General features: G+C 34.2%; 1 protein-coding gene across 2 annotated transcripts in view; it reads left to right on the forward strand.

Moving 5' to 3' along the window:
* The window catches only part of LOC134851698 (uncharacterized), a 44,348-nt gene that overhangs the window by 16,179 nt on the left and 5,766 nt on the right, over positions 1-22,403 (forward strand). Inside the window, exons 3-7 of one of the 2 annotated variants that reach the window (XM_063867903.1) lie at positions 10,869-11,034; positions 11,316-11,592; positions 15,083-15,221; positions 15,701-15,811; positions 16,608-16,735. In XM_063867903.1, the coding sequence (XP_063723973.1) occupies positions 10,869-11,034; positions 11,316-11,592; positions 15,083-15,221; positions 15,701-15,811; positions 16,608-16,735 (821 nt within the window). The remainder of the gene's footprint in view (positions 1-10,868; positions 11,035-11,315; positions 11,593-15,082; positions 15,222-15,700; positions 15,812-16,607; positions 16,736-22,403) is intronic. The other variant, XM_063867911.1, reaches the window with a different exon arrangement.

A 22,403-nucleotide genomic window follows, 5' to 3' on the forward strand; every position in this document is an offset into this window, starting at 1 on the left:
TAAGTTGAATTGGTTCCAAGACTTGAAATTTTTTGAAGGAAACAAAACAAGACATACTATTTAAACCAGTTAAATTGTATTAATTAGCTTTTTTGTTTTCTATACGTTTATTTTTTGAAGCAAGCTGTCAATTTACAATTGTGGCGCCAAAACTGAAATTTTTTTTAATAATAAGGTACTTAAGCAAAAATATCTCGATTATTTAGGTTTTTTCATTTCCAAAAACGTTTTTAAATTTCAAAATTTTTGATGCAACCTCAGCAATGGGGAATTTGACAGAATATTTTATAAGGTGAATCCGCAACAGTTCGCCACAACAGTTGTAATTTTGGAGTTAATCTTAATAACACTTAAAATAACACTTAAAAACATTTTAGTGTTTCATAGCGTAAAGTGGATTAAAAAAACTTCAAATTTTACCAAACGAGCTTTTCATTCGATGAAAACGTAAAACAATTTAAATTCATTCAAAGTTTGAATCAGTTCGCGAAAAATTTTTTTCAATTACGCCAGTCAAGCAGATAAAGTTTGAAACTGTTCAAGTTGTTTCGATTGTTAAAATTTGTTCGCAAAAAAATTTATTTTGACTTTTATAAATGGTTCGCCAAAAGTAAAATTTTCAAAGCAACCTATTCAAATTTTTTTGGTGGTTCGAATTGGTTACTTAAAAGTTAAATGTTCTGACTACTTGATTTTGTACGCAAAAATTTGATAGAAGAAAACAATTCAAGTCGTCAAATTTGGAACCATTTCTTATTGTTTTGATAGCTTGACTGCTTCACTGAACACTTAATCTTTTGATGAATTCAATTGATTTGCAAAACCTTAATTTGCAGAAACTGAACTTCTTTTTCTTTACGTGCTGCTTAGATTAATTTTTTGAAAAAAAAGCTGATCACACTTACTGGATTATGAGGAAATTAAAACCGAGCAAAGTTAGAGATAGGGCTATATCCCATTATTGTATTGCCAGTCTAGTAACAAAAAATTAAAATTATAGCCACCTCAACACCAAGTTAAATCTATTATAAGAATGTTATTTTGCTTGAGATATGGGGCTATCATGGGAAAAAGCCAAGAAAATAAAAATATTAAGTTAATTTGATACCCATTCAAATCAAGAAGTGGCCTCGAAATGAAGAAAAGCTTTTCATGAAATTAAAATTCATTCAGAATTCGAACATTTATCCTGAAAAATTTAGTTAACCGTCGTTTCCTTAAAAACATTTTAAACATTGCGTCAATTGAGCATTTGGCGTTACGTTTAATCAATAAGTTCCGCGATGCGAAAATTTGTAATAGCCCGGGTTGACCTGCATAGACCAAAAATGCTAATCATACAATTCCATAAACTAAGTCTATGAAAAATTACTACTCGTACTTATTTCATATATTTTGCGAAAATTGTGTCATCAAATTGTCATCATGATTTTTTTCCTGTTTTGGCATGCTAAATAAAAACAAAAATACTAATCAAAAAAATACTAGTCACCAGTGTGATATGCTTTTTTTGCGTGATATGTTTATTCATGCGTTGATCAATATCTGATAATTTAAAAATTAAAATTTCAAAAATAATCATCGCCAAAATCAAAAAGTTTATTACCCTCATTGTATCATTTGTGTAAGACAACTTTAAGACAATTCAGGTAGTTTTCTATCCAAGACCGTTCAACCTTTGGTAACTCCAGCTTTGAGCAAACCAAGTTCTTTGTCACTTGCGTTCGGTTACGAACACAACCCAAAATCTTTCAGAAATTAATTTTAGAAAAAAAGCAATCAAATGTTTTGATTTATGAAAAAATACTTGTCATACAATTTTTACATATGGACAAATGCTTATCATAAAGATTTCATTCAACTTTTTGCACTTATGAAATTGTACGGAATTGCGTGGTAGGAAGATTTTCGTATATGGAAAATATATGATAAGAAGTTTTGGTCAACCCGAGAGGCGACAGCTCGTAACAGGCGACAATTCGTAACAAGCGAAAAGTCGTAACAGTAGATTCAGCGGGGAACAGTGGTTCACGCGCAGTATTTCTCTTGTGCCGGATGTAAGCGCAGTGGAGCAAGCGACTTCTACTTGCCACTGCCTTGTTACGCATTGCCGATTGTTACGAATTGTCGCTTGTTACGAATTGTCGCCCTAACAATAAATAATTTTTTCAAATAACTTGGTTGCATGATAGTACTCAAAAATACAGATATGGTATGTTTATCAGAAATCAATGCCCCATATTTTCTCTAGACACTTCATCTAGACATTTCATCTAGAAGAGAACCATTAAGTAAAATGGCGACGTGGAACAACAAAAATTAGTCACTGGTCTGTAATTCATCTCCAATTTCAACTAATGCAAAATATTAGCCAGCATCCGCTCACTGGCGTCAAATGAGCAACTGACACCACTTCACTCAAAATGTGCCTAATTTTGTAAAAGTCCATTTGTAATGTTTTTAAAGTGCACCTAAAGACCATCTATCTGAGCTCTAAATGTTATTGGTACAACACTTTCAACTGTCGCGGCTCACTAAATACATATTTGCCGGGATGATACTATATTTCTATTTAAAAAATCGCATGAAGTTTTTACTCGTTGTGAGCAGGCGCGGATCTAGGAATTTCTCGAGGGGTCAAATTAAAAAAAAAAAAATTAAAAATTTTGTCGACCTTTTTTTAGGTCGACCAAATTGATTTTCTGAGCTCTCCCAAACTACTATAACGACCCTTATTTGACCAAAATTTCTGCCGCAGGCAATTTTAGAAAAAAGCCCAAAAAAGGGGTTTTTAGGCACTTTTTGGAAAATTTCCACCAAAAAATCGCGTTTTTTTCGGCGCGCGCTCCACCCTCAAAATTAACATAGATTCGGGCGCCCAAGGCGCCCTTAGAAAAATTTTAAGGTCAGTCAGCCAAAATTGGATATCTCAAAATAGTACCTTTGGGTCGACAGGGGGTCCAATCCCTGACGGAAGGGCGTCTGAACCCAGAATCCCCCCCCCACCCCTAGTTTCGCTATTGGTTGTGAGTGAATCATAGTTTTACGGGACAGCATTTGTTTATAATGTTTAAACAACATTCAAATATTCATTCGAAGACGTCAATCATTATATAAAACCACTAAAACACCTCCCATTTAAATTTGGGTATTGGAACCTTCAAATCCAGCCAACATACGGCGCCTCCGGGCTACTAACGCTCTAACTTATCAGCTTGATTTAAACGTGTCAAACTCAAGCAATAACTGATACCACTGAAACATGATTTATGTAATACACAACTTGAATTAAAGAAATAAACGTCCCAACAAGGCCTCTGCCTCCCCTAACCCATAATCTCTCTAGGATTTCGGATCTCTTGAACAACCCGTACTCTTGTTGCAAACAAGGGGGATCCTTATTAAGTTCATTATTTGCATGCTCAACGGTTCATTTAATAAATAGTTTCATACATTGAATGATATAAACTGAAAAGGAAAATGTTTATTACAAAATGGACCGATTTTAGGATTTTAGTTACAAATACAGAACTGATATCCCGAACGGTAAATATCCAGCCAGAAAAATGCAAAAAGTAAAAATAATGCAAAAGTCATAAATTAAGAAAAAAGTCAGTTTGAGGCTAAACCAAGTAAAAAGCTTCGTTTTTACTAGTTCCATAATATTAAATTTTATTTCCTAGTAGCTGTGTCCCAATTTTTATTTTCATTTTTCATCATTTTCGGGGGTATAACTTCAAGATTTTCGTTTTTTTCTCCATTTTGTCTTGACTTTATTATTCTGTTTTATAAAGTGTGACTAAATTATTTATTAAGTGACAAAATTAAGGTTAGTTGAAAAGATGATGGAACGAAGGTTTATAATAGCTTAAGTTAAAACTTTAGCAGAAGTAAACTGTTGGAGGTCAGCCTCAAATCAAATTTCGTCTAATATAACCTGAAAACATATTCAGAGCAGTTTTTCTCGACGCTGAGACCATTTTTGAAATTTTTCTTCGGAATCCGAGTCAGGGCTAATAGGGCTTTAATATGATACTCACTTTACTCCTAGGAGATTTCTTTTAGCTAGTCAAAATCGGTAAGAAAAAAAAACATTGTTTTTCTTGCGCCATTGTTTTTACCCCAATCTTTTAGTTCTTGTTGTCAAATTTTAAAGGCCGATACAAACTTATTTTCAGGCAACATTAATAACGGTTTTCCTCTCAAAACCTTCCAAAAAGTTTAAAAAAATCCTGTTTCCTGTGCACGCCCCCGCTGTTGAAACAAATAAAACTATCAGTGTCACAACATAAACCTAATCTTGAAGCAATGGTTTAATATATTCTTAATGCTTAACAGGCGCAGCTTATGGTATTTATTTTTAGTTAAGGCTAAGGTCAATCTCGACCTGCCCAAATTTGATTTAGTATTTCAAAGGTTCCAATGTTTTTTCAATATTTGATTCTTAAACTTGATTTGACAAGCTGAGAGTTTTATGGTTAATTTATTAAAATAATGTGGTTTGAATTGGGGCAAACTACGAGTGCTACTTTGAGTATAGCAGCTGAAGTTTCAAAAAGGGTTTCGTTTGGTTTTACATTGAACCTTATTAAAATTCGTTGATGTTTCTAGATTTTGTATTTGAATTACTTCAAAAATCTACAGTTGAAATCTGAATGAAATGTCAAGGCGTTAATCTCCAATTGAGATTAATCCAAAACTTCCCGCTGAACGAGGTTGAAGGCTTTCCTGGGATAATCCGAACATGAAGTTTTGATTGTATCTGGCCTCAATAAAGATCTTGCTCTCTTCTAGAACTCCAGCGGTTGTTTCTATAACCTGGCTCAAATGTCTATGAATGTCATTGGCAAAATGATCAAAATTTCCTCCTCGTTTTTAAGAACCTTTCGTAGTGAAAATTGATTACTTTTTTTCATCCTTTCTGAAAGCGCAAACATTGAATTAACAAACAAAAACTGAAAAAGTAGAAATATCACAACATTTCAAAATATATCAAAACTGCTCGTTTCAGGGCGAAGCACTGAATATTCCGACTGCCTTTTGAGGTCTATGGAGCAGCAATAACATAAAGTATTGCAATAACATAAAGAAGGTAATAAAATAAAAGTAAATCATTTTTTCTAAATTTGAGATTTTTTGTGGAAGTCGTCAACCACACGCCATATTAAGTACAAAACGATAGATTTCGCTCCTAGAAACAAAAGAAATATGGCAGATAAGCTTCCTTCAACCAATCTGGAACGATTTCTAGGAGGGATTAAATCGCGTCCGCGTTAATAGCGCAAAGTATATCGCACGTTAATTGTCCCAAACTGGCCAGAATGACAATCTCTAAACATCCATAATTTTAAAAAAATGATCACAGGTGGAATATCTTTTCACATCTAAGCTCAGGACAGCAATAGCTTTTGAATTATCAAAAAAAAAATCCGTCAAAAATGGCTAGTTAAAAAGTCAAAGTTTTTCTGTAGAAAAAAGAACCTCCCAGAGCACAAATATTCCGATGCTTTCCTCGAGAAAGTCAGGACAAAAATTCTGAATAAGACGAGGTGCGGTGTGTGCCGTCTCTTTATCGTCATTGTTCCGACTTTTGTTAAGAAAGTAACGGAATAATTGAGATGCTCGGGGTGATTTTTTTCAGGCAAATTTCAAATTTTTAATTGAGAATTTTTGACGGATTTTTTTTATCAGCCGAAATATATTGTTGTCTTGAGCTTAATATCAAAATGATATTTCACTTGTGATCAATTTTCATTTAGTTATGAGGGTTTAAAGATTGCCATTATGGCCAATTTGGGACAATTAACGCGCGATATATTTCGCGCCATTAACGCGTAAGCGGATATTGATTGAATCCCTTAAGAATATGTTTCAAAAAGGCTAAACCAGGCTATTCTTCATACTTGCTACGTAGATAGGAGCAAAATTTATCAGTTTAAAATTGATATGGCGTGCGGGGGAATGATTTGTAATTATTTTCGTTTTTTTTTCTTCGGAAAATGCATCATTTTTTAAAGAAAACATTGCTTCAAACAGCTTGAGAGACAGTCGGAACATTCAGCGCTTCGCCCTGGTACGAGCAATTGTGTTGCGTTTATGCTATTTATTGAGCGAAGTGATGATATGTTTCTGAAAGATTTATTTTAACTGATCTCATTTAACAACAGAGAGGAACAAAGGATAACCCGTTGCTGTTCAAGTAGCACAGAATGTTCTGACCGCACTCATTTAAAAAGACCGCAGATATCTGAGTGCAGAAATTTGACCGCTGAAATCAAAATCAAGAAATTTTTCAAAAAATTTTTTAAAAAAATTGTGATTTTTTTAAATTTTAAAATCATTTTTCGGTCCAAAATTTCCGTTAATTTTTTTTTCGAAATATGCTTTGTTCTAGATGAAATAATACTAGCATGAAAGGTAACAATAGCCAAAAAAACTGAGCGTTAAAATTGAAAAAAGAATCTAATTGGGAGGCCAGCCTCTGCATGTATTCAGATTGTGAAAAAACGAAAATGTGCCGCGTAATTTTTCTTGGCGCTGAGAAAACTTTTTGACGTTTGTTAAAAAGTCCGAATCAAGATAAGGGGCTGCAGTGTGAATCCGTTTTTGGTCCTGTCTGAATTTTCCTTGAGATTCCTAGAGAGAGAAATACGAAACCGACCCCATGTCATAACTCCTTACCGAACCCTAGGTCATAGTTCTTTCCCACTAAGAGACAGACTCTAAATCAAATTTTCTTCCCATTTTTTGAGAGAGATCGGAACAACAATGCAAAGCCCTGAATGTCTCGACTGCCGCTCATATTGAAGTTTTTTTCTGGTAGTACACTTTTTTGAGGCTGAGCAGTCTCTTTGGAGTTGATAAAAAATTTTTAAATCCTGGGCTGAGTTACTTTTAGACAGTTGCCTAAAGGCCAAAGGGTTACCTAGGTGTACTAATTAAGTCTTGAAAATAAATCTTAGCTCTTGACTTTCTTTGAGTATGGTATAATGAGGTGCCTTTGACTTTATTCAGCTAATCATTTCTATTAATAACAGGAGGAACTGAATTAAACGTATTCTCTTAAATACACGCTTTTGATGATTCCGCGTTTTTTTTTGCTTAAGTATATTGATGAGCGGAATTTAGGGCAATTAATCAAGATAGTTAAAAGTGAAGTTATAATGTTAAAGTTCACTGGAAAAACAAATCGAATTCGATATATTTTTCCAGTGAACTTTACATGAAATTCACTTTTAAATATCTTGATTAATTGCCCTGAATTCCGCTCACCATTTGCGGCCGGTTGACGCACTTCCGCTATTAAACAGAATCGAATTTGCATTTCGTGTTCACAGAAACTATGCAGCGTTTTAATTCTTTGACGCAATTAAATTGATCGTATGTCAGACCGAAAAAAAAATCGTTTTAGCAAAGATTACCCACCTCGTGAACAACCAGTTGAACTAATTAAGCATTGAAGAAAAATTATGCCTTCCTTATACGGACCAAATTAAAAGTATAAAATTGATTTTTTTAAGAATAGGAACATTGATGGGTTGTCAGACCTAAAACCTGTTGTGGGTGTCAAACTTCAATCAAATGAATGAAACTAAGAAACCGCAAAGAATCACTTAAAGAAGCAACCATTTCTGGTAAAAACTCTGCAAACTTTCTAAATGAAAATTAGCTGACTTGGAAAACGATCGCAGATAAATTTCTTTGCACTGTTCTAAAACGCTCGACTAAACAGCATTTCGGCAAAATGATTTCTGCTGTATCTTTCGGAACTGAAGTTCTAGTTGGCCTTAGGGCTGATGCAATTGTAAATGATTGCTTTTAGCTTAAAATGCTAAGTGGTATGACGAATAACGGTACCGGTTTCCTTGCTCAACCCCCCTCCCCCCTCACCCCCCCTCCCCCCTCAACCCCAAAAAAACCCCAGCAGTGTCAAAGTGGAAATCAGAATCAAACTGATGTCTTTTTGAGTCTGAGATGCTCACATTTTTATTTTTGAAAAAAAGCATTCTATCATAGTTTTTGTTTCTCTGATGGACACAATAAAATTTATGGAGAATGAAAGCTTTCGAACGCCACTTACAGGACGTAGCTTGTAGAAACTTGACTGCTTTTCTCATTTTTAAAGGAAAAAAAATAGAAGATTGGATCAGTTACCACTGGAAGCTGCAATCTTTCTACTTTTTTCCTAGACGACTCAACTTTTAAAAGGATCTAGCTGGGTCACAAAAAAAAATTTGACTTCAAGGCAACATTTAGATATTCAATCGAATCTCGTCAGAGTGGTGTGTTTGGTTGCCAAAGAATCTTCGTATTAGGCACAAAGAGAGTTGGGCACTCACTTTAAACTGTTCATTCTTACGCAACAGGCCTTATCTACGACCTCAAATTGTTTTTCTTAGACCACAGAAAAATAAATTAAAAAGGTACTCTGCTGCAAAATATGAGTTCACTTAGATTTTAGTCTTTTTGTGGATACATTTATGAACTGTCAGACAATATTTGTCAAACAATTTTTATTAATTTTTGATTTTTTGTGTGTCATGAAACAGAATAAAAGGTTTGGCTATGATCTTCTATTCTGAAGGTCTGGCTAAGACCTTTCCAATGAATAGGTTGGAGTGCAGAATCCGAACTTCTTGAGCTGTTTACGATAATTTTTTGGGTCCCAGAGTTTTTCTTTGACAAGCTTCGATTCAATAGTCCAACAGCCTCTTCATAAAAAAAGTTTTTAATTTCTGATCAAACTAAAAGTTTTCCAATAGCTTCAAACAGCATATGTCAGCAAATCTTAGACTTCAAATTAGTTACCGGTAAAACGATAAAATATGATAAACAAAGTGTATTTTGTTTCCATCGTTTGAAACTTTGATTGAAACTTCTTTGTCTCAAGACAAAAGAAAATTTGAGTTTTTGTTCCGACTTTCGATACGAAAGTAACGGAATATTTGTGCTCGGGGTGGGTTTTTTTTTTCTTCAGACAAAATTTGACTTTTTAACTAGCCATTTTTGACGGAATTTTTTAATATCATTCGAAAGGTATTGTTGTCCTGAGCTCAAATTTGAAAAGATAATTCACCTGTGATCATTTTTCGTAAAGTTACGGGGGTTTAAAGATTGCCATTTTGGCCAATTAGGGACAATTAATGTGCGATATATTTCGCGCTATCAACGCGTAAGCGGAGAGTTAATCCGTCTTAGAAATCGTTCCAAATTGGTTAAAAGAAGCTTATTTGCGATATTTGTTTGTTACACGGAGTAAAATTTATCCTTGTGTACTTTAAATGGCGTGTGGGGGGATGATTTTTATTAAAAATTTCAAATTTTAGAAAAAAAAATTTTCATTTTGTTTTATTTCATTGAATTTTTTAATATTATTACTGCTCCATAAACCTTAAAAGGCAGTCGGAACATTCAGGGCTTCGCCCTGATACGAGCAATCTTGTTGTTTTTGCATCACTTATCCCATGATTGAAATTTTAAAAGTACTTTTAACCATAAAAAGTTACAGGTGGAATATCTTCTAATATTTCAGTTTACGGCATTGATACTTATCGCAAGGTATAAAAATTGTCATTTTAAACAGGACTGCTCGTATATAAAGGCAAAGCCCTGAATGTTCCGACTTTCCCTTAATTCATACCGAATAATTTTTGGGAAAAGAAAATATTGAAAACCTATAAATTTTGGACAATATCAAAGTGTGAAATGTTGAGTCGTACGAAAGTAATACGATCGATCTGATAAGCTAGCCTCAATTCAATTTGGAACGATTTTGTCGTGCGGGATAATTCGCCACCTATAAATAATTCGCGTTAAGCTATCAGCAATATGAATAAATTCTTCAAAGCGCGCATAATTTAGCCCAGAACGTGACTAATTTGGCAATTTTCAAGCCCCCAGAACTTAAAAAAAAAATAATCGGAGGTAAAATATCTTTTTAAATTTGAGCTCAGGAAGTCGATATCTTCAATGAAGTGTGAAAATTTTTTTGTCAAAAACGGAAAATATTATTTCGATCGGCGAAAATTGACTGAATAAAAAAACAACACCGAGCATAAAAATTCCGTTTTCTTCGAAAGTCGGAACAAAAACCATCGAACTTGGGCAGAAGAAAAAAAAAACTGCGAAAAAATTTGTTTTGTTGTTCCGACTTTCGTAACGAAAGTAACGGATTATTTGTGCTCGGGGTGAGTTTTTTTTTCTACAGACAATTTTCGACTTTTAACTAGCCATTTTTGACGGGATTTCTTAAAATATCATTCAAAAGGTAAAATCATCTGAGCTAAAATTCGAAAAGATCTTTCATCTGTGATCGTTTTTCGTAAAGTTATGGGGGTTTAAAGATTGCCATTTTGGCCATTTTGACCAATTTGGGACTAAAGATTGCCAAAGATTTAGTAAAGATTGACTAAAGATTGCAATTTGGGACCAATTTGGGGTTTAAAGATTGCCATTTTGGCCAATTTGGGACAACTAACGCGGGATATATTTCGCGCTATTAATGCGTAAGCCGAGATTTAATCCGTCTTAGAAATTGTTCCAAAGTGGATTGAGGCATACTTTTTGGTCTAATTAATAGTTTGATCCATGCAAAATATATCAGTTTGTACTTAACATAGCGTGTGGGGGATGATTTAAAAAAAACTTTTAAAAAAAGATTTTTTCCTTTTTTAAAAAAAAATTTTAGTTGAAACTACTACATAGAAATTAGAATGCAGTCGGAACAATCAGGTATTCGCTCTGATACGAGCAGTCAGTCAAATGAGTCTTTTTGGTGTCCTTCCAAGATGGGACTTTTTATTGTTATGGGTTGTGTAAATCATAATCGAGTCTGTTTCCCTTCTTGAGAACGAATTTGATTGTTGTAGTTGTTCATGGTGGACAACTGCGTGGATGACTGGCAGATAGCGATGACGTGGGAGCGAGTGACTCAGGTGGCGGCCGAGGTGCTCGTCTGTCTCGTGCACTGTCCCCCCTTCCTCGTCCCCCACACCCACAAAATTCTCAACCTCTCCAGCCAAGACCTCCTAGCCCGTAAGTAAATAAAAATAAGGCGCCATGTTTCAAAAAAATATCAGCTAATTAATTCAAAAATATCAGCTAATTAATTCAAATTTTAAAGTGTTTATGCAAAAATAACGCTTGCTCTGTATTTTAATGATAAGTCTTGGATTTTTGAGTGAAAAAATGTGAAAAAGATATTTTTTCACATGATTATTTTTTGTTTTTAATCTAGAAAACTTTGCTTTTTTTGCGGCACAAACAATTTAGAATTTAAAATAATTGCTCGAGAGTTTTTCAATGATTTCGTACAGCCCCGACAGATGCGACCAAATTCACGTTCAGCGACCTGCAGCTCATCCTGTCCATCTTCATGTTCGCCCGCTTCTACCTTACGGGTCGGGTGATGTTGCTGCACTCGAAACTGTTCACAGACGCCTCCTCCAGAAGCATAGGGGCCCTGAATAGGATCAACTTCAATACCAAATTCGTCATCAAGACCCTCATGACCATATGTCCAGGCACCTTTCTCATGGTGTTCACAGTCAGTTTGTGGTTCGTCGCATCATGGGTCCTCAGGGCATGCGAGAGGTGAGTCATCTTTCTCTGAGCTCTCCTAGAACGCTAGAAAGTAGTCGTGATGCAAAATACGTTCGAAAGTTGCCTTCCAATGTTCGTCAGCAACATTCGAACATTCGCCGAACGTTCGAACATTTGAGATTTCATTAGGGTTTTTCGTTTTTTTTGAGAAAAGAAATTGAAAATCAAAATTTAATTGAAAATTTTCCAATTTCCATGCAGAATATTGTGCATGTTTACACAATTCTAGTAGAATACCCTGCTTTGCCAAGATTTTTTGTTTTGCAGCCAAATTTTGAATAAGAAAATAATTCAAAATTGCCTTTTGTGTGCTTTTTAGGTTTTGATAAACATTTCTTTTTTTTTCTGCCGCTCGCTGACTCTTATATATTTTTATATAAGTTGGTTTCAAAGTTATCGGCGGAAAATCGTTTGGTCGGTCAAAGGAAGAAATCTCCTAAGAGCCCCCCCCCCCCCACCCCTCCCCAAACTCCTACATGTGAAGTAAAATCAAATAGCAATTTTCATGCCATGACTTTCTCGACGTGAAAAGAATCTGATAAAAAAAATATACACATCAAAAACTAATTCGGCATTGCGGAAAGACCAGACAGCATCAAACTGAGTTTCCATTTTTCCATTCACCTTTAATGACACATTGATGTTTATATTCATACTAAAACCTCTTAAGTATTACAAGTTAACAAAGTTAAGTCGCTTCTAAGCTTTTCCTGTTGACAAAGACTTCTGTTCAAACAGACTTGGTCGCCAATTGAGGATTGCCTCTCTTTATGTGGTGTGATTTCCAAAGTGTATTAATCCCCTAAAGACTCAAATCACTGGAATGTTAAATGCTTTTTGAAAGGCTCGAATTAAAAAAAGATCCAGTCTGAAGATTGAAAGTCCAATTTTGAGTAGCTGTGGCTTTGCCGACGTCTTTCATACTTGAATAGAGTCCACGAAAAAAATGATATTTTTTCGATAATAGAGTGATACAACTTCGCGAGATTGCTCCAAGCCGACATTTATGAAAAACAGGCCATATTGAAAGCTAACTTAAAATGATGAGCAGGTTGCCAAGTTACAATTCGGACCAATCGAGCCGAGGCTTACTTAAACAGTGTTAATACATAAATTGAAGACTAAATCGAAGCCAAATCGAACCCAAAAATTAGAACTTAGACATGAAAAGAAACATTCCTATGAAACGTGGACCACAAAACATTCACGACGCATGGTCAGTAGCGTGCCGAGAAGGGAGTGGGGGGACCACCCCCTTCCCCACCTCTCAATTCTGGTTGCCAATTTTTTCCAAAGGGTCCCCCTTTGGTATAACTTTACGACATCCATTTTTGGCTGACCAACCTCAAAATTTTTCTAAAAGCCTTTGGTGCCAATATAACTAATTTTGAGGGGGGAGCGCGCGCCAAAAAAAACGCATTTTTTGTCGAAATTTTTCAAAAAATGCCCAAAAACGCAGTTGACAAAATAGGATCCTTATAGTATTATCGGAGAACTCGGAAAATTAAATTAGTCGCCCCAAAAAGGTCCGCACAATTTTCAAAAATTTCAATCCCCCCCTAGAAAAATTTCTGCGCACGCCACTGCATATGGTCTATCTTAAATTGAAATAAAAACTTAAATTATACGCTTCTGCCTTCTCCCAGCCTACGTTTTGAGCAAAAAACAACCAGTTTTTGTGCCAGCCGAAACGAATCTTCTGACAAGAAAAATTTGCAAAACAAACAAGACTGCTCGTATCAGGGCGAAGCCCTGAATGTTCCGACTGCCTTTAGGGTTTATGGAGCAGCAGTAATGAAATAAAAAATTTAAATGAAATAAAATAAAATGAAAATTTTTTTTCTAAAATTTGAAATATCTTATGATGATCAACCCCCCACACGCCATTTGAGTACAAAAAGAGAGATTTCGTTCCTTGTAACAAATCAATTATGGCAAATAAGCTTCGTTCAACCAATTTGGAACGATTTATACGACGGATTAAATCTCCGCTTATGCGTTAATAGCGCGAATTATATCGCGCGTTAATTGTCCCAAATTGGTCAAAATGGCAATCTTTAAACCCTCATAACTTTACGAATAATGATCACAGGTGAAATATCTTTTCAAATTTAAGCTCAGGACAACAATACCTTTTGAATGATATAAAAAAAACCCCACCCCGAGCACAAGTATTCCGTTACTTTCGTATCGAAAGTCGGAACAAAACGAAAATTACAAAAATATTCAAAAAAACTTTTGCATGAAAACTATTTTTATTTTAATTACAGCTGAATTCACAACTATATTGACAATAAAATGATGCCACAATCGATGCGATGCAACTTTGATTTAAGAAAATTTTTAAAAAAAGTTAGCATAGATAGCATCTTGTCTTTGCTAGTCGGAACAAAAAACGTTTGCTATTGGAAAGGTGAGCTGAAATTTAATTTACAAAACTGTTTTCTTTGTTTCCTGATGAATAAAAATGATTTTTAAATAGTTTATATAGATGGGATTCGACCCACTCACCAACTAAAGAGTCTCCCTTTGGTATTGTTTTATGACGACTATTTTTGGCTGATTAACCCTAAAACGTTTCTAACGGCGCTTTTGGCGCCAATGTTGGCTTATTTTGAAGGGGAGAGCGCGGATTTGAAAAAAATCTGAAATCAAATTGTCAGTTTTTTTTAGATCGAGCAAATTGCTTTTCTGAGCACTACCAAATCACTAAAAAACCCTATTTTGGCCAATATTTTTCGGCAATTTTTGGAAACTTTTAACCGAAAAATGGCGTTAGTATATATTAGCTCGAAGGCGCCTTCAGTAAAAATATAGGGTGAGCGAGCTTAAATGGATATCTCAAATCAGTTCAGAGGGAGGATCCTTTGGGTCGGCAGGGGGTTGAATCCCCTTTTATCCGCAACTGCTACGCAAAGTATTATTGTTTTTTTTTTTTAAAAAGCCGGCAGTGGCCGAAACATTAGTGGCTACTTGCTGTTGGTCAATTTTTTTTTATCTAGACCTGTTTTTTTTTTAAATCGGCAATGACTCAATGCAACTCACAATAGAAAAAAGGAAGTTAATAACTTTTGTGGTTTGTACAGTTAGATGTTAATGAGCAAGATATATATGACTTACATATTCAAAGTTTTCCGTCCCAATAAAAATTAGTGAAAAAAAAACATTTTTCAACACAATAATGGATAAAGACACAGCAATTCAAAATGTTCGCTGTTTGGCTGGCTGTATATATTAGAAGCATGGAGTACTAAAAAGTAGGGAGCCATTTTTTAACTCAACGTTTTTCATCTTGCTAAAAAAAACTTAAATTGATATAAGAGAGGAGCACCGTCTAAACAGACCTACTGCCATAATTGCAAAGTATATCCAGTTCAAGTTTCAAACTTAATTATTTCAGTGGCTTCAAAAACTTTCAGAATTGTTGGAGATTCGGGATGAGTTTTTAAAATGAGTGTTGATTGTTTGTGATTTTGCGTAGAAGAGATGGATCGGGGATGATATCGAACTTCCTGGATTCCATGTACTTGGTGGGCATCACGTTCTTCGCCATCGGCTACGGAGACATCTCCCCCATGACCTACTGTGGCCGAGGAGTGGCCATACTCTGTGGCCTCATGGTATGCATGTCCACACATTACAGTATTAAATTTTATAGCTAGAAGCTTCATTTTATAAAAAAAAAAACAAATAACAATTTTTATTAGCTTTGTAAAATGAGGTGTTTACTTTTGAAAAAGGTGATGTCGAGGAATAGAAAATTTCAGGATGGTACCGATGGTGTATTAGATTATTGCTTTAAAATCGTTTCTAAAAATTCTGCAAATATCGAGAGGAGACTTAATATTACCTTCTTAATTCAATTTAATTCTTTGTTTCCAATAGTTTCCAATAAAAAAAGAGCTGTTTGAAAGGTAACTATTTTTTGGGCACTTTTGTTTTCGAAAGAATTTCTGACTGGCATATTTTACGAGCATGATTTAAATTTTTTGTTCTTGACTTGTATGATTACGATAGTAGTTACGACAGTTATAACTAATTGGTTTATGACTGCAAATGGGTTGAAAGAGACTGTGAAATAGTTGGTGGGGTGTTACAGGGCGCGGGCTGTACTGCGATGGTGGTGGCGGTACTCGCCCGGAAACTGGAGCTGACCAGGGCGGAGAAACACGTGCACAACTTCATGATGGACAATCAGCTGTCAAAAAGGGTCAGTATTATATTTCTAAACATTTCTTAAACAACAACAACGTATTCTGTCCTAAGTCTTTAGAATTTTTTGGCTTGTTTACTAGATTAGTTAGAAGGTAGAAAAGGTAGAAAAATTAACCGTTGAATTAGTTTTTCATAGGGTTGGAAATTTTTTACTCGGTGCCGTTGTGGGAGCGGTTAGTTAACATGATCCATTTTATTTTGCAGTTCGACAATTTTTATAGTATTGTTTGTTTTAACTTCAATACTTTCTAATAAAGTCTATTCAGCACTTTTTCTAATTTCGAAATTGACAATTTGAACTGATCAGTTTTTTCTTTGCTAATTTCAAATAACACAACAAGCGCAAAATTGTAAGAAAAAAAAAGCACAAATGGTATTTCGAATTTCTGACACAAAATGATTCACGCTCTTTATCAATTAGAAGTTAGGGCAATGTAACCTTTTGTAACGTTCAAAACAATCAAAAGAATTAATTTAGAAATTCTGAAAAAAAAACATTTCAAGGAACAATGAACAATCAAAACTTGTAGTTCAAATTAAGCCGAACAGCTTGTACTTCAATTATTGTTAATTTTTTATTCATGCTGCAATTTAGAAGCAAAAACTTTGGATTAGAAAAAAAGAGTTTCTTTGAGCATATTAACCCAAGTTTAGAAAATAATAAATGAATAAAAACCTAAGAATAATCTTAGATAGGCATCAGTCTTCAGAGAGATCCTCTGTGAATCGTAGGAAAGTAGAAAAAAAACAGAAAAAAAATTATGGAAGAACAACTTTGATGATGTTTGCAGTTGAAGTCGGCAGCCGCGAACGTGTTACGAGAGACGTGGTTTATCTACAAAAACACACACCTGTCCAGCAAGCCCAACACAAGGACCATACGCAATCACCAGCGCCTGTTTCTCAGGGCCATACACACGTAAGCCATACATATAAACACATAAAAATCATAATGACCACGATGTCCACAATTTAGGCGATACCTTAGCGTCAGAATTAAGGTAATTTAAAAACTCGCTCGATTTAGATGTACATATATACCTACAGTTAAAACTTTTCAATAGTGATAAGCTTATACTCAAGATAAATATTTAAAACGCAGTCTATTACTGATGGCCATACAAATCCCCGCAGTCTATGGCGAAACATAATAAGTTTCAAGAGTTCAGAAAAAAGATGGTCGAAAAAGATGGTCACTCATTCGATCTGTCAAGCCACATAAAAAGCCACTTCAATTTATGGTCAAAATAAAAGTCACATAAAATGTCAAGCCATACAAAACCTCATAGAATGCATGTTCAAAAATGAAGAACCAGTCATGATTTCAATCTCAAATTAGTACAGCGCTGATTTATACTGTTCGGAAAAAAACAAGCAAAAATAGAAATTAAGAAAACTGCTTGTATTAGGGCGAATTCCTGAATGTTCCGATTGTTTTTCAATTTATATGGAGTAATTTTGAAAAAAAAACAGAAATTTTCTTTGAAAACCATTGAAAATAATTGTCCCAAGTTGGCCAAAATGGCAATATTTAAGCCCCCATAACTTAATGAAAAACGATTACAGGTGAAACAATTTTTAAATTTGAGCTGAAGATACCCGTACTTTTTGAATGATATTAAAAACTTCCGTCAACAATTGCTAGTGAAAAAGTCGAAAATTGTCTGGAGAAAAAAACACCCCGAGAACAAATATGTCTCACTTTCTTCGAAAGTCACAACAATAACGCGTTTTTCTCAAATTGTGCTTTCTTTATACAAAAAGTGATCCCGGGTTGACAACAATTCAGTTCCATAGTATCAAAAAAAGCTTGCCATACAATTACACAGATGAAAAGGTGTATCAAAATGTCAAAAATGATCAAATTTCATGCTATAAAAATGTATGGTACTCATTGTTTTCAGACTACTGAATTCTATGGCAATTATTCGTTCATATATGAAAGTTGTGAAGTTTCCTTTGTGAGGCGCCAAAAAAAAATTGCATGTAGTTCTTAAGCAGGGGCACAACAGCGGTTCGCCGTGATGGGCTGTACAGCTCGTATGTTGGTCCTATCCCTCGTGGATAAATGATCTTAATCTTAAAACTCGTCGGAAACGATAATTAGTCGAAAACGAAAACTTGCTTTTTTTGAAAAAGCGACAAATCGTCGAAAAAAAAACCTTGCGCTTTGTTGAAAAATCAAAAACTCGCACCAGCGACAATTAGTGAGGTTTAACTGGTATGCCGCAATTGGGCTGATACGTGTCAAAAAACAAAACAAAAATGTGAGTTAAAGACTTCCAAATTTGCCTCGAAAATGATTTTTTGTCGGTAAAACGGTTGATTGTCATAAGAAGTGATTTTGCAAATGAGAAAGAACGCGAGCGTTTAGTTATTTAGTTATTGTATAAAATGCTTGTCGCCACTTTTTTCATAAAAACTATTTTTTCCATAAAAATTATCCCATTATTAATCATAGAAATGCTCTTATTCAAATAAGCACGCAATAAATTAATTTAAAAGTTCCTAAAAATTATTTTATACAGCTATCCGAAAACTTTATGTTCCAATAAAGAAAATTTTTATCTTGCAAGTTTTAAATTGTATGATAAGCATTATTTCGCACATAGAGTCATTCGTGTCGGCAAAAAACACAAAAACAATTACAAAATCTTGTTAAATGTATAAGTCTTGTTAAAAAGGCTTGTTAAAAGTCTTGTTAAACAATTAAAAAGTCTTGTTAAGATTGCTCACAAAAATTGTATGAGACGCGTTCTTTCCATAGACTCCTCGCATGGAATTGTGTGACAAAAATTATTGCTTTATTGAAGTCAACCCGGGATAAGACGACAAATTGCTAAAACTTGGACAAAAATTAGTGCGGTACAACCGACTTATACCGACCCAGGAAGTTTGAGAAGGCTATGAAGGGCTTAAGCTCAAAAGATAAATTGTACCTAAGTAATTCTAATAAAATTCTAAGTTTTGTTCTCATCAATTTTTTTGATATACGCCCAATTTGAAAAAATATTGCTCGCTTTGTCTAAATATTTTTTATCATCTCTTTACAGTAGAAGTCATCATCATGTCTCTAAAAGCCCGAGAAAAACTTTCTAAAGTTTTTGATTACGCATTACGTATTTAGAGATCAAATCAAAATACTCCATGAGTCTTTAGTTTTTTGGGGTGACCTTCTTACACCGAAAACGTAGCCATACATTTCCACACATTTAGTGCATAGAAAAATCCTAGTCACACAATTTTCATGTTTCAAGAACTGTATGACAAGCAGTTTTTGGGCATACTAAAAACTTTGAATATAAGAAGCTAAAATTTCAAAACTACCCAATAAAGCACAATTATTTTTGTCAAAAAATCAATTGTGTTCATTATAAACATTTTCTAAAAGTTTTTGAAATTTTCTCATTTTTGTAGAGAAATTTTATTTGGATCGTACGACTAGAACTTTGTGTGGGCGCGGATGACTAAAAATAGATAGACATCTCTTGGAAAGTAACTCTACAGCAAGAGGAGGGAGCCCAAACTTTTCCAATACTTCAACATTTGGCTAGTCCTAATTTTGAGGGAACGTGTTAACCAGAAATCACAGGGGATTGTTAACTAGATCCGATATCATTTAATAACAAGGCCAATAAATTTGAAAGCAATGGCCTGAACTTCATTTGAAAGCGTCCGAATGGTTGTTTATCAAAAGACAAGCGACCTTTAGTATATGATCTATATCTTCTCTCTTTCAAACGAGCGCAGTCATGCAATATAAATAAATATTTGCCTTTCCACCTTTTATGACGGAATCAAACAAATTTGCCCAATTTGGGGGGACAAGGGATGAAAGCAATGGCAATACGAGTGACTGATGGCTGATTGATAGAAATGCAAATAGCACCAAATTTAGATTCACTCCACGGGTCTGGCTGAAAGCGATTAATTCCCTCAGGATATTCAAATAGAATCACAACAAACGCAAGTGATAAAGGTTACCAAAACAAACAACAATAACTAATCGGTTTGTTTATTGACAAAATCAATAGACTTTTTTTCAAACAAAATTAGACTTCTATTAGACTGGCATGGACGTCGTTTTTATGCTGCGAGCAAGCGCTGAAGAAAATGAGAACAATTGGTACAAAACCATTCTCAACAAAAAAATTGCTATTTGACTTTTTGCATATTTTCAGTATCAAAAAGCACTCATTTCTAGCCATAAACAAAACCTATCCAGACTATCGGGTACGACCGTTTGAATTTAATCAGCCATCTAGTAAAAAAAGACTGGCCGTATCAAGTTGAAACCCTGAATGGGCCTAACTGCCCCTTAACTTCTACAAAGTGACTTAAAATCTTAAAGCTTAACATTTTGAAAAATGATAACGCAAAATGATAACGCAAAAATGATAACGCAAAACTATTTGCGTTTTAGAAAGTTGAAATGAAAAAACTGCTCTTGAAATAAAAAACAAGACTACTCGCATCGAGACCAAAGAAAACACTGAATTTTCCGACTGTTTTTGCAGGCATTTAAAAAATTTTATATAAGAAAAAATGTATAATTAAATTTTTATAAAAAAGCAATGGAATTTGTTTTTTTTTCACACCCAAAGTTAAATATTAAGCAAAGATATCCGATTTCTGTGCAAGTAGAACAGAAGGTTTCGACCATAGTCTTTAAAAAACATACACAAAACAGTTTTTTTTCAAATTAGTGTCGTTACTTTTAGGTGGCGTGATAAGCAAAAAACTAGAATTTAGAACGTTCGATATTTATAGAAGAATAGGAAAATCGAGAAAAAATTTTCGAAGAAAAATGACTAGAAAAATGATCCAAAAAATCTTGAAAAAAAAACCAAAAAAATCACACATTTTTTTTTGTTAAATTTTTTTTGAAGTTTTGATTCCCAAAATGGCGTTGAGAAGCTCCGAAAACTAACTTAACTAAAAAAAAATTGAGCGTAAATAAATTTTTGTAAACAGCATAAATTAAGACTACTTAAGCTTGCTCGCTCAACTTAGAAAACGTTTTGAAACCTACAAATTAGTTTTTACCAAAACATGTGAATCATTTTTTTGAATTTGAGCTCAGGACAACCGTACCTTTTGAATGTTATTAAAAATTTTGGTCAGCAATTGCACGTTAAAAACTCGATACTTGTCTGGAGAAAAAACACCCCGAGCACAAATATGGCGTTCTTTTTCTTCGAAAGTCTCAATATTATCGCGTTTTTCTCAACGTGTGCTTACATTATATAAAAAATGATCACGGAATGAGAATTATTCAATTCCATAATAGCAAACAATAATAGCTGGTTACTGTGAAGTAGCACAGAATGTTCCGACCATAGTCTTTAAAAACTACGATTTAGAATTTTTTAATCCAAATTAGTGTAGTTTTTTCAGCTTGGTGTGATATTAGAATCTGACGTAAAAATATAATTCAGAGATAACAGACGGTCATAGTAGCAAAAGCAAATTGGACTAAATTTTTGCTGAAAAATGACTAGGAAAACAAAAAAAAATTAGAAAATTGGTTCCAAAAACGAAATTAAAAAACTCCAAAAACTAGTTTTACTTGCTTAAAATTAAGTTTTAAGGTCCTAAATTAGGTATTATTCAGCTGTTGTAAGCCTGCTCGCTTGCTTTATTTGCTCGAATCACGAAGAAAAATCAAAAATTTCATTTTGTTTTCTCTCGACACTAAAAAAAATTGCTAATTTTTTAATCTGGTTCAAATCAAGGTTGGAAAAGCTTAAGTGCAATTTTTTCCTCAACCCAGCGTGATTATTGTTTGTGGTACCTGATTTTGCGTGGAAAACAAAAAAAATAAAGCACACCCGAATACAAAGTTCCTCTTCATTTTCAATGGTCGGAACAAAAAGCTTGCCATATAATTTCACAGATAAAAAGGTGTTCCAAAATGTCAAAATGAGCCGCTTGCATGCTATAGAAATGTATGATACTCATTGTTTTTTAAATTCTCGCTGGTGAGGCGACAACTCATCGGAAGCACTAATTGGTCGAAAACGAAAAGTAGCGTTTTTTTGAAAGTCGAAAGCAAAAACTCGCACCAAGGATAATTAGTGAGGTTTAACCGGTATGCCGCAATTGGGCTGATCCGTGTTGAAAAACAAAAATGTGGAAATTTTTGTAATTTTGTATTAAATGCTTGCCGCCCCTTTTTTTAACACAAACACTACTTTTCTTGAATTATTTCACATTTTTAATCCTAAAATGCTCTTATTCTAAAAACAAGAGCCTAAAAACAGCGCAATAGATTATTTTGAAATGACCTATGAATTATTTTTCACAGCTATCCGAAAACTTTATTTTTCATATAAAACACTTTTCATGCAAGTTTTAAATTGTGTGATAAGCATCATTTCATCCATAGAGCCATTAGTGTCGTCAGAAACACACAAAAAAATCAAAATTCTCGTTAAACAATTTAAGAAAACTCAGGAAAATTGTATGAAAATTGGAAAACAAAAAAAGCTAACATAAAACCGTATAGAAAGTTCCTCCCAATTTTTAATGGTCGGAACAAGGTTTAAAAAAATTTAAATTGAAACATTTGGTTAACGCGAAACTGA

Source organism: Symsagittifera roscoffensis, chromosome 1, assembly GCF_963678635.1.
Source record: "Symsagittifera roscoffensis chromosome 1, txSymRosc1.1, whole genome shotgun sequence".
Lineage (NCBI taxonomy): Eukaryota > Metazoa > Xenacoelomorpha > Acoela > Convolutidae > Symsagittifera > Symsagittifera roscoffensis.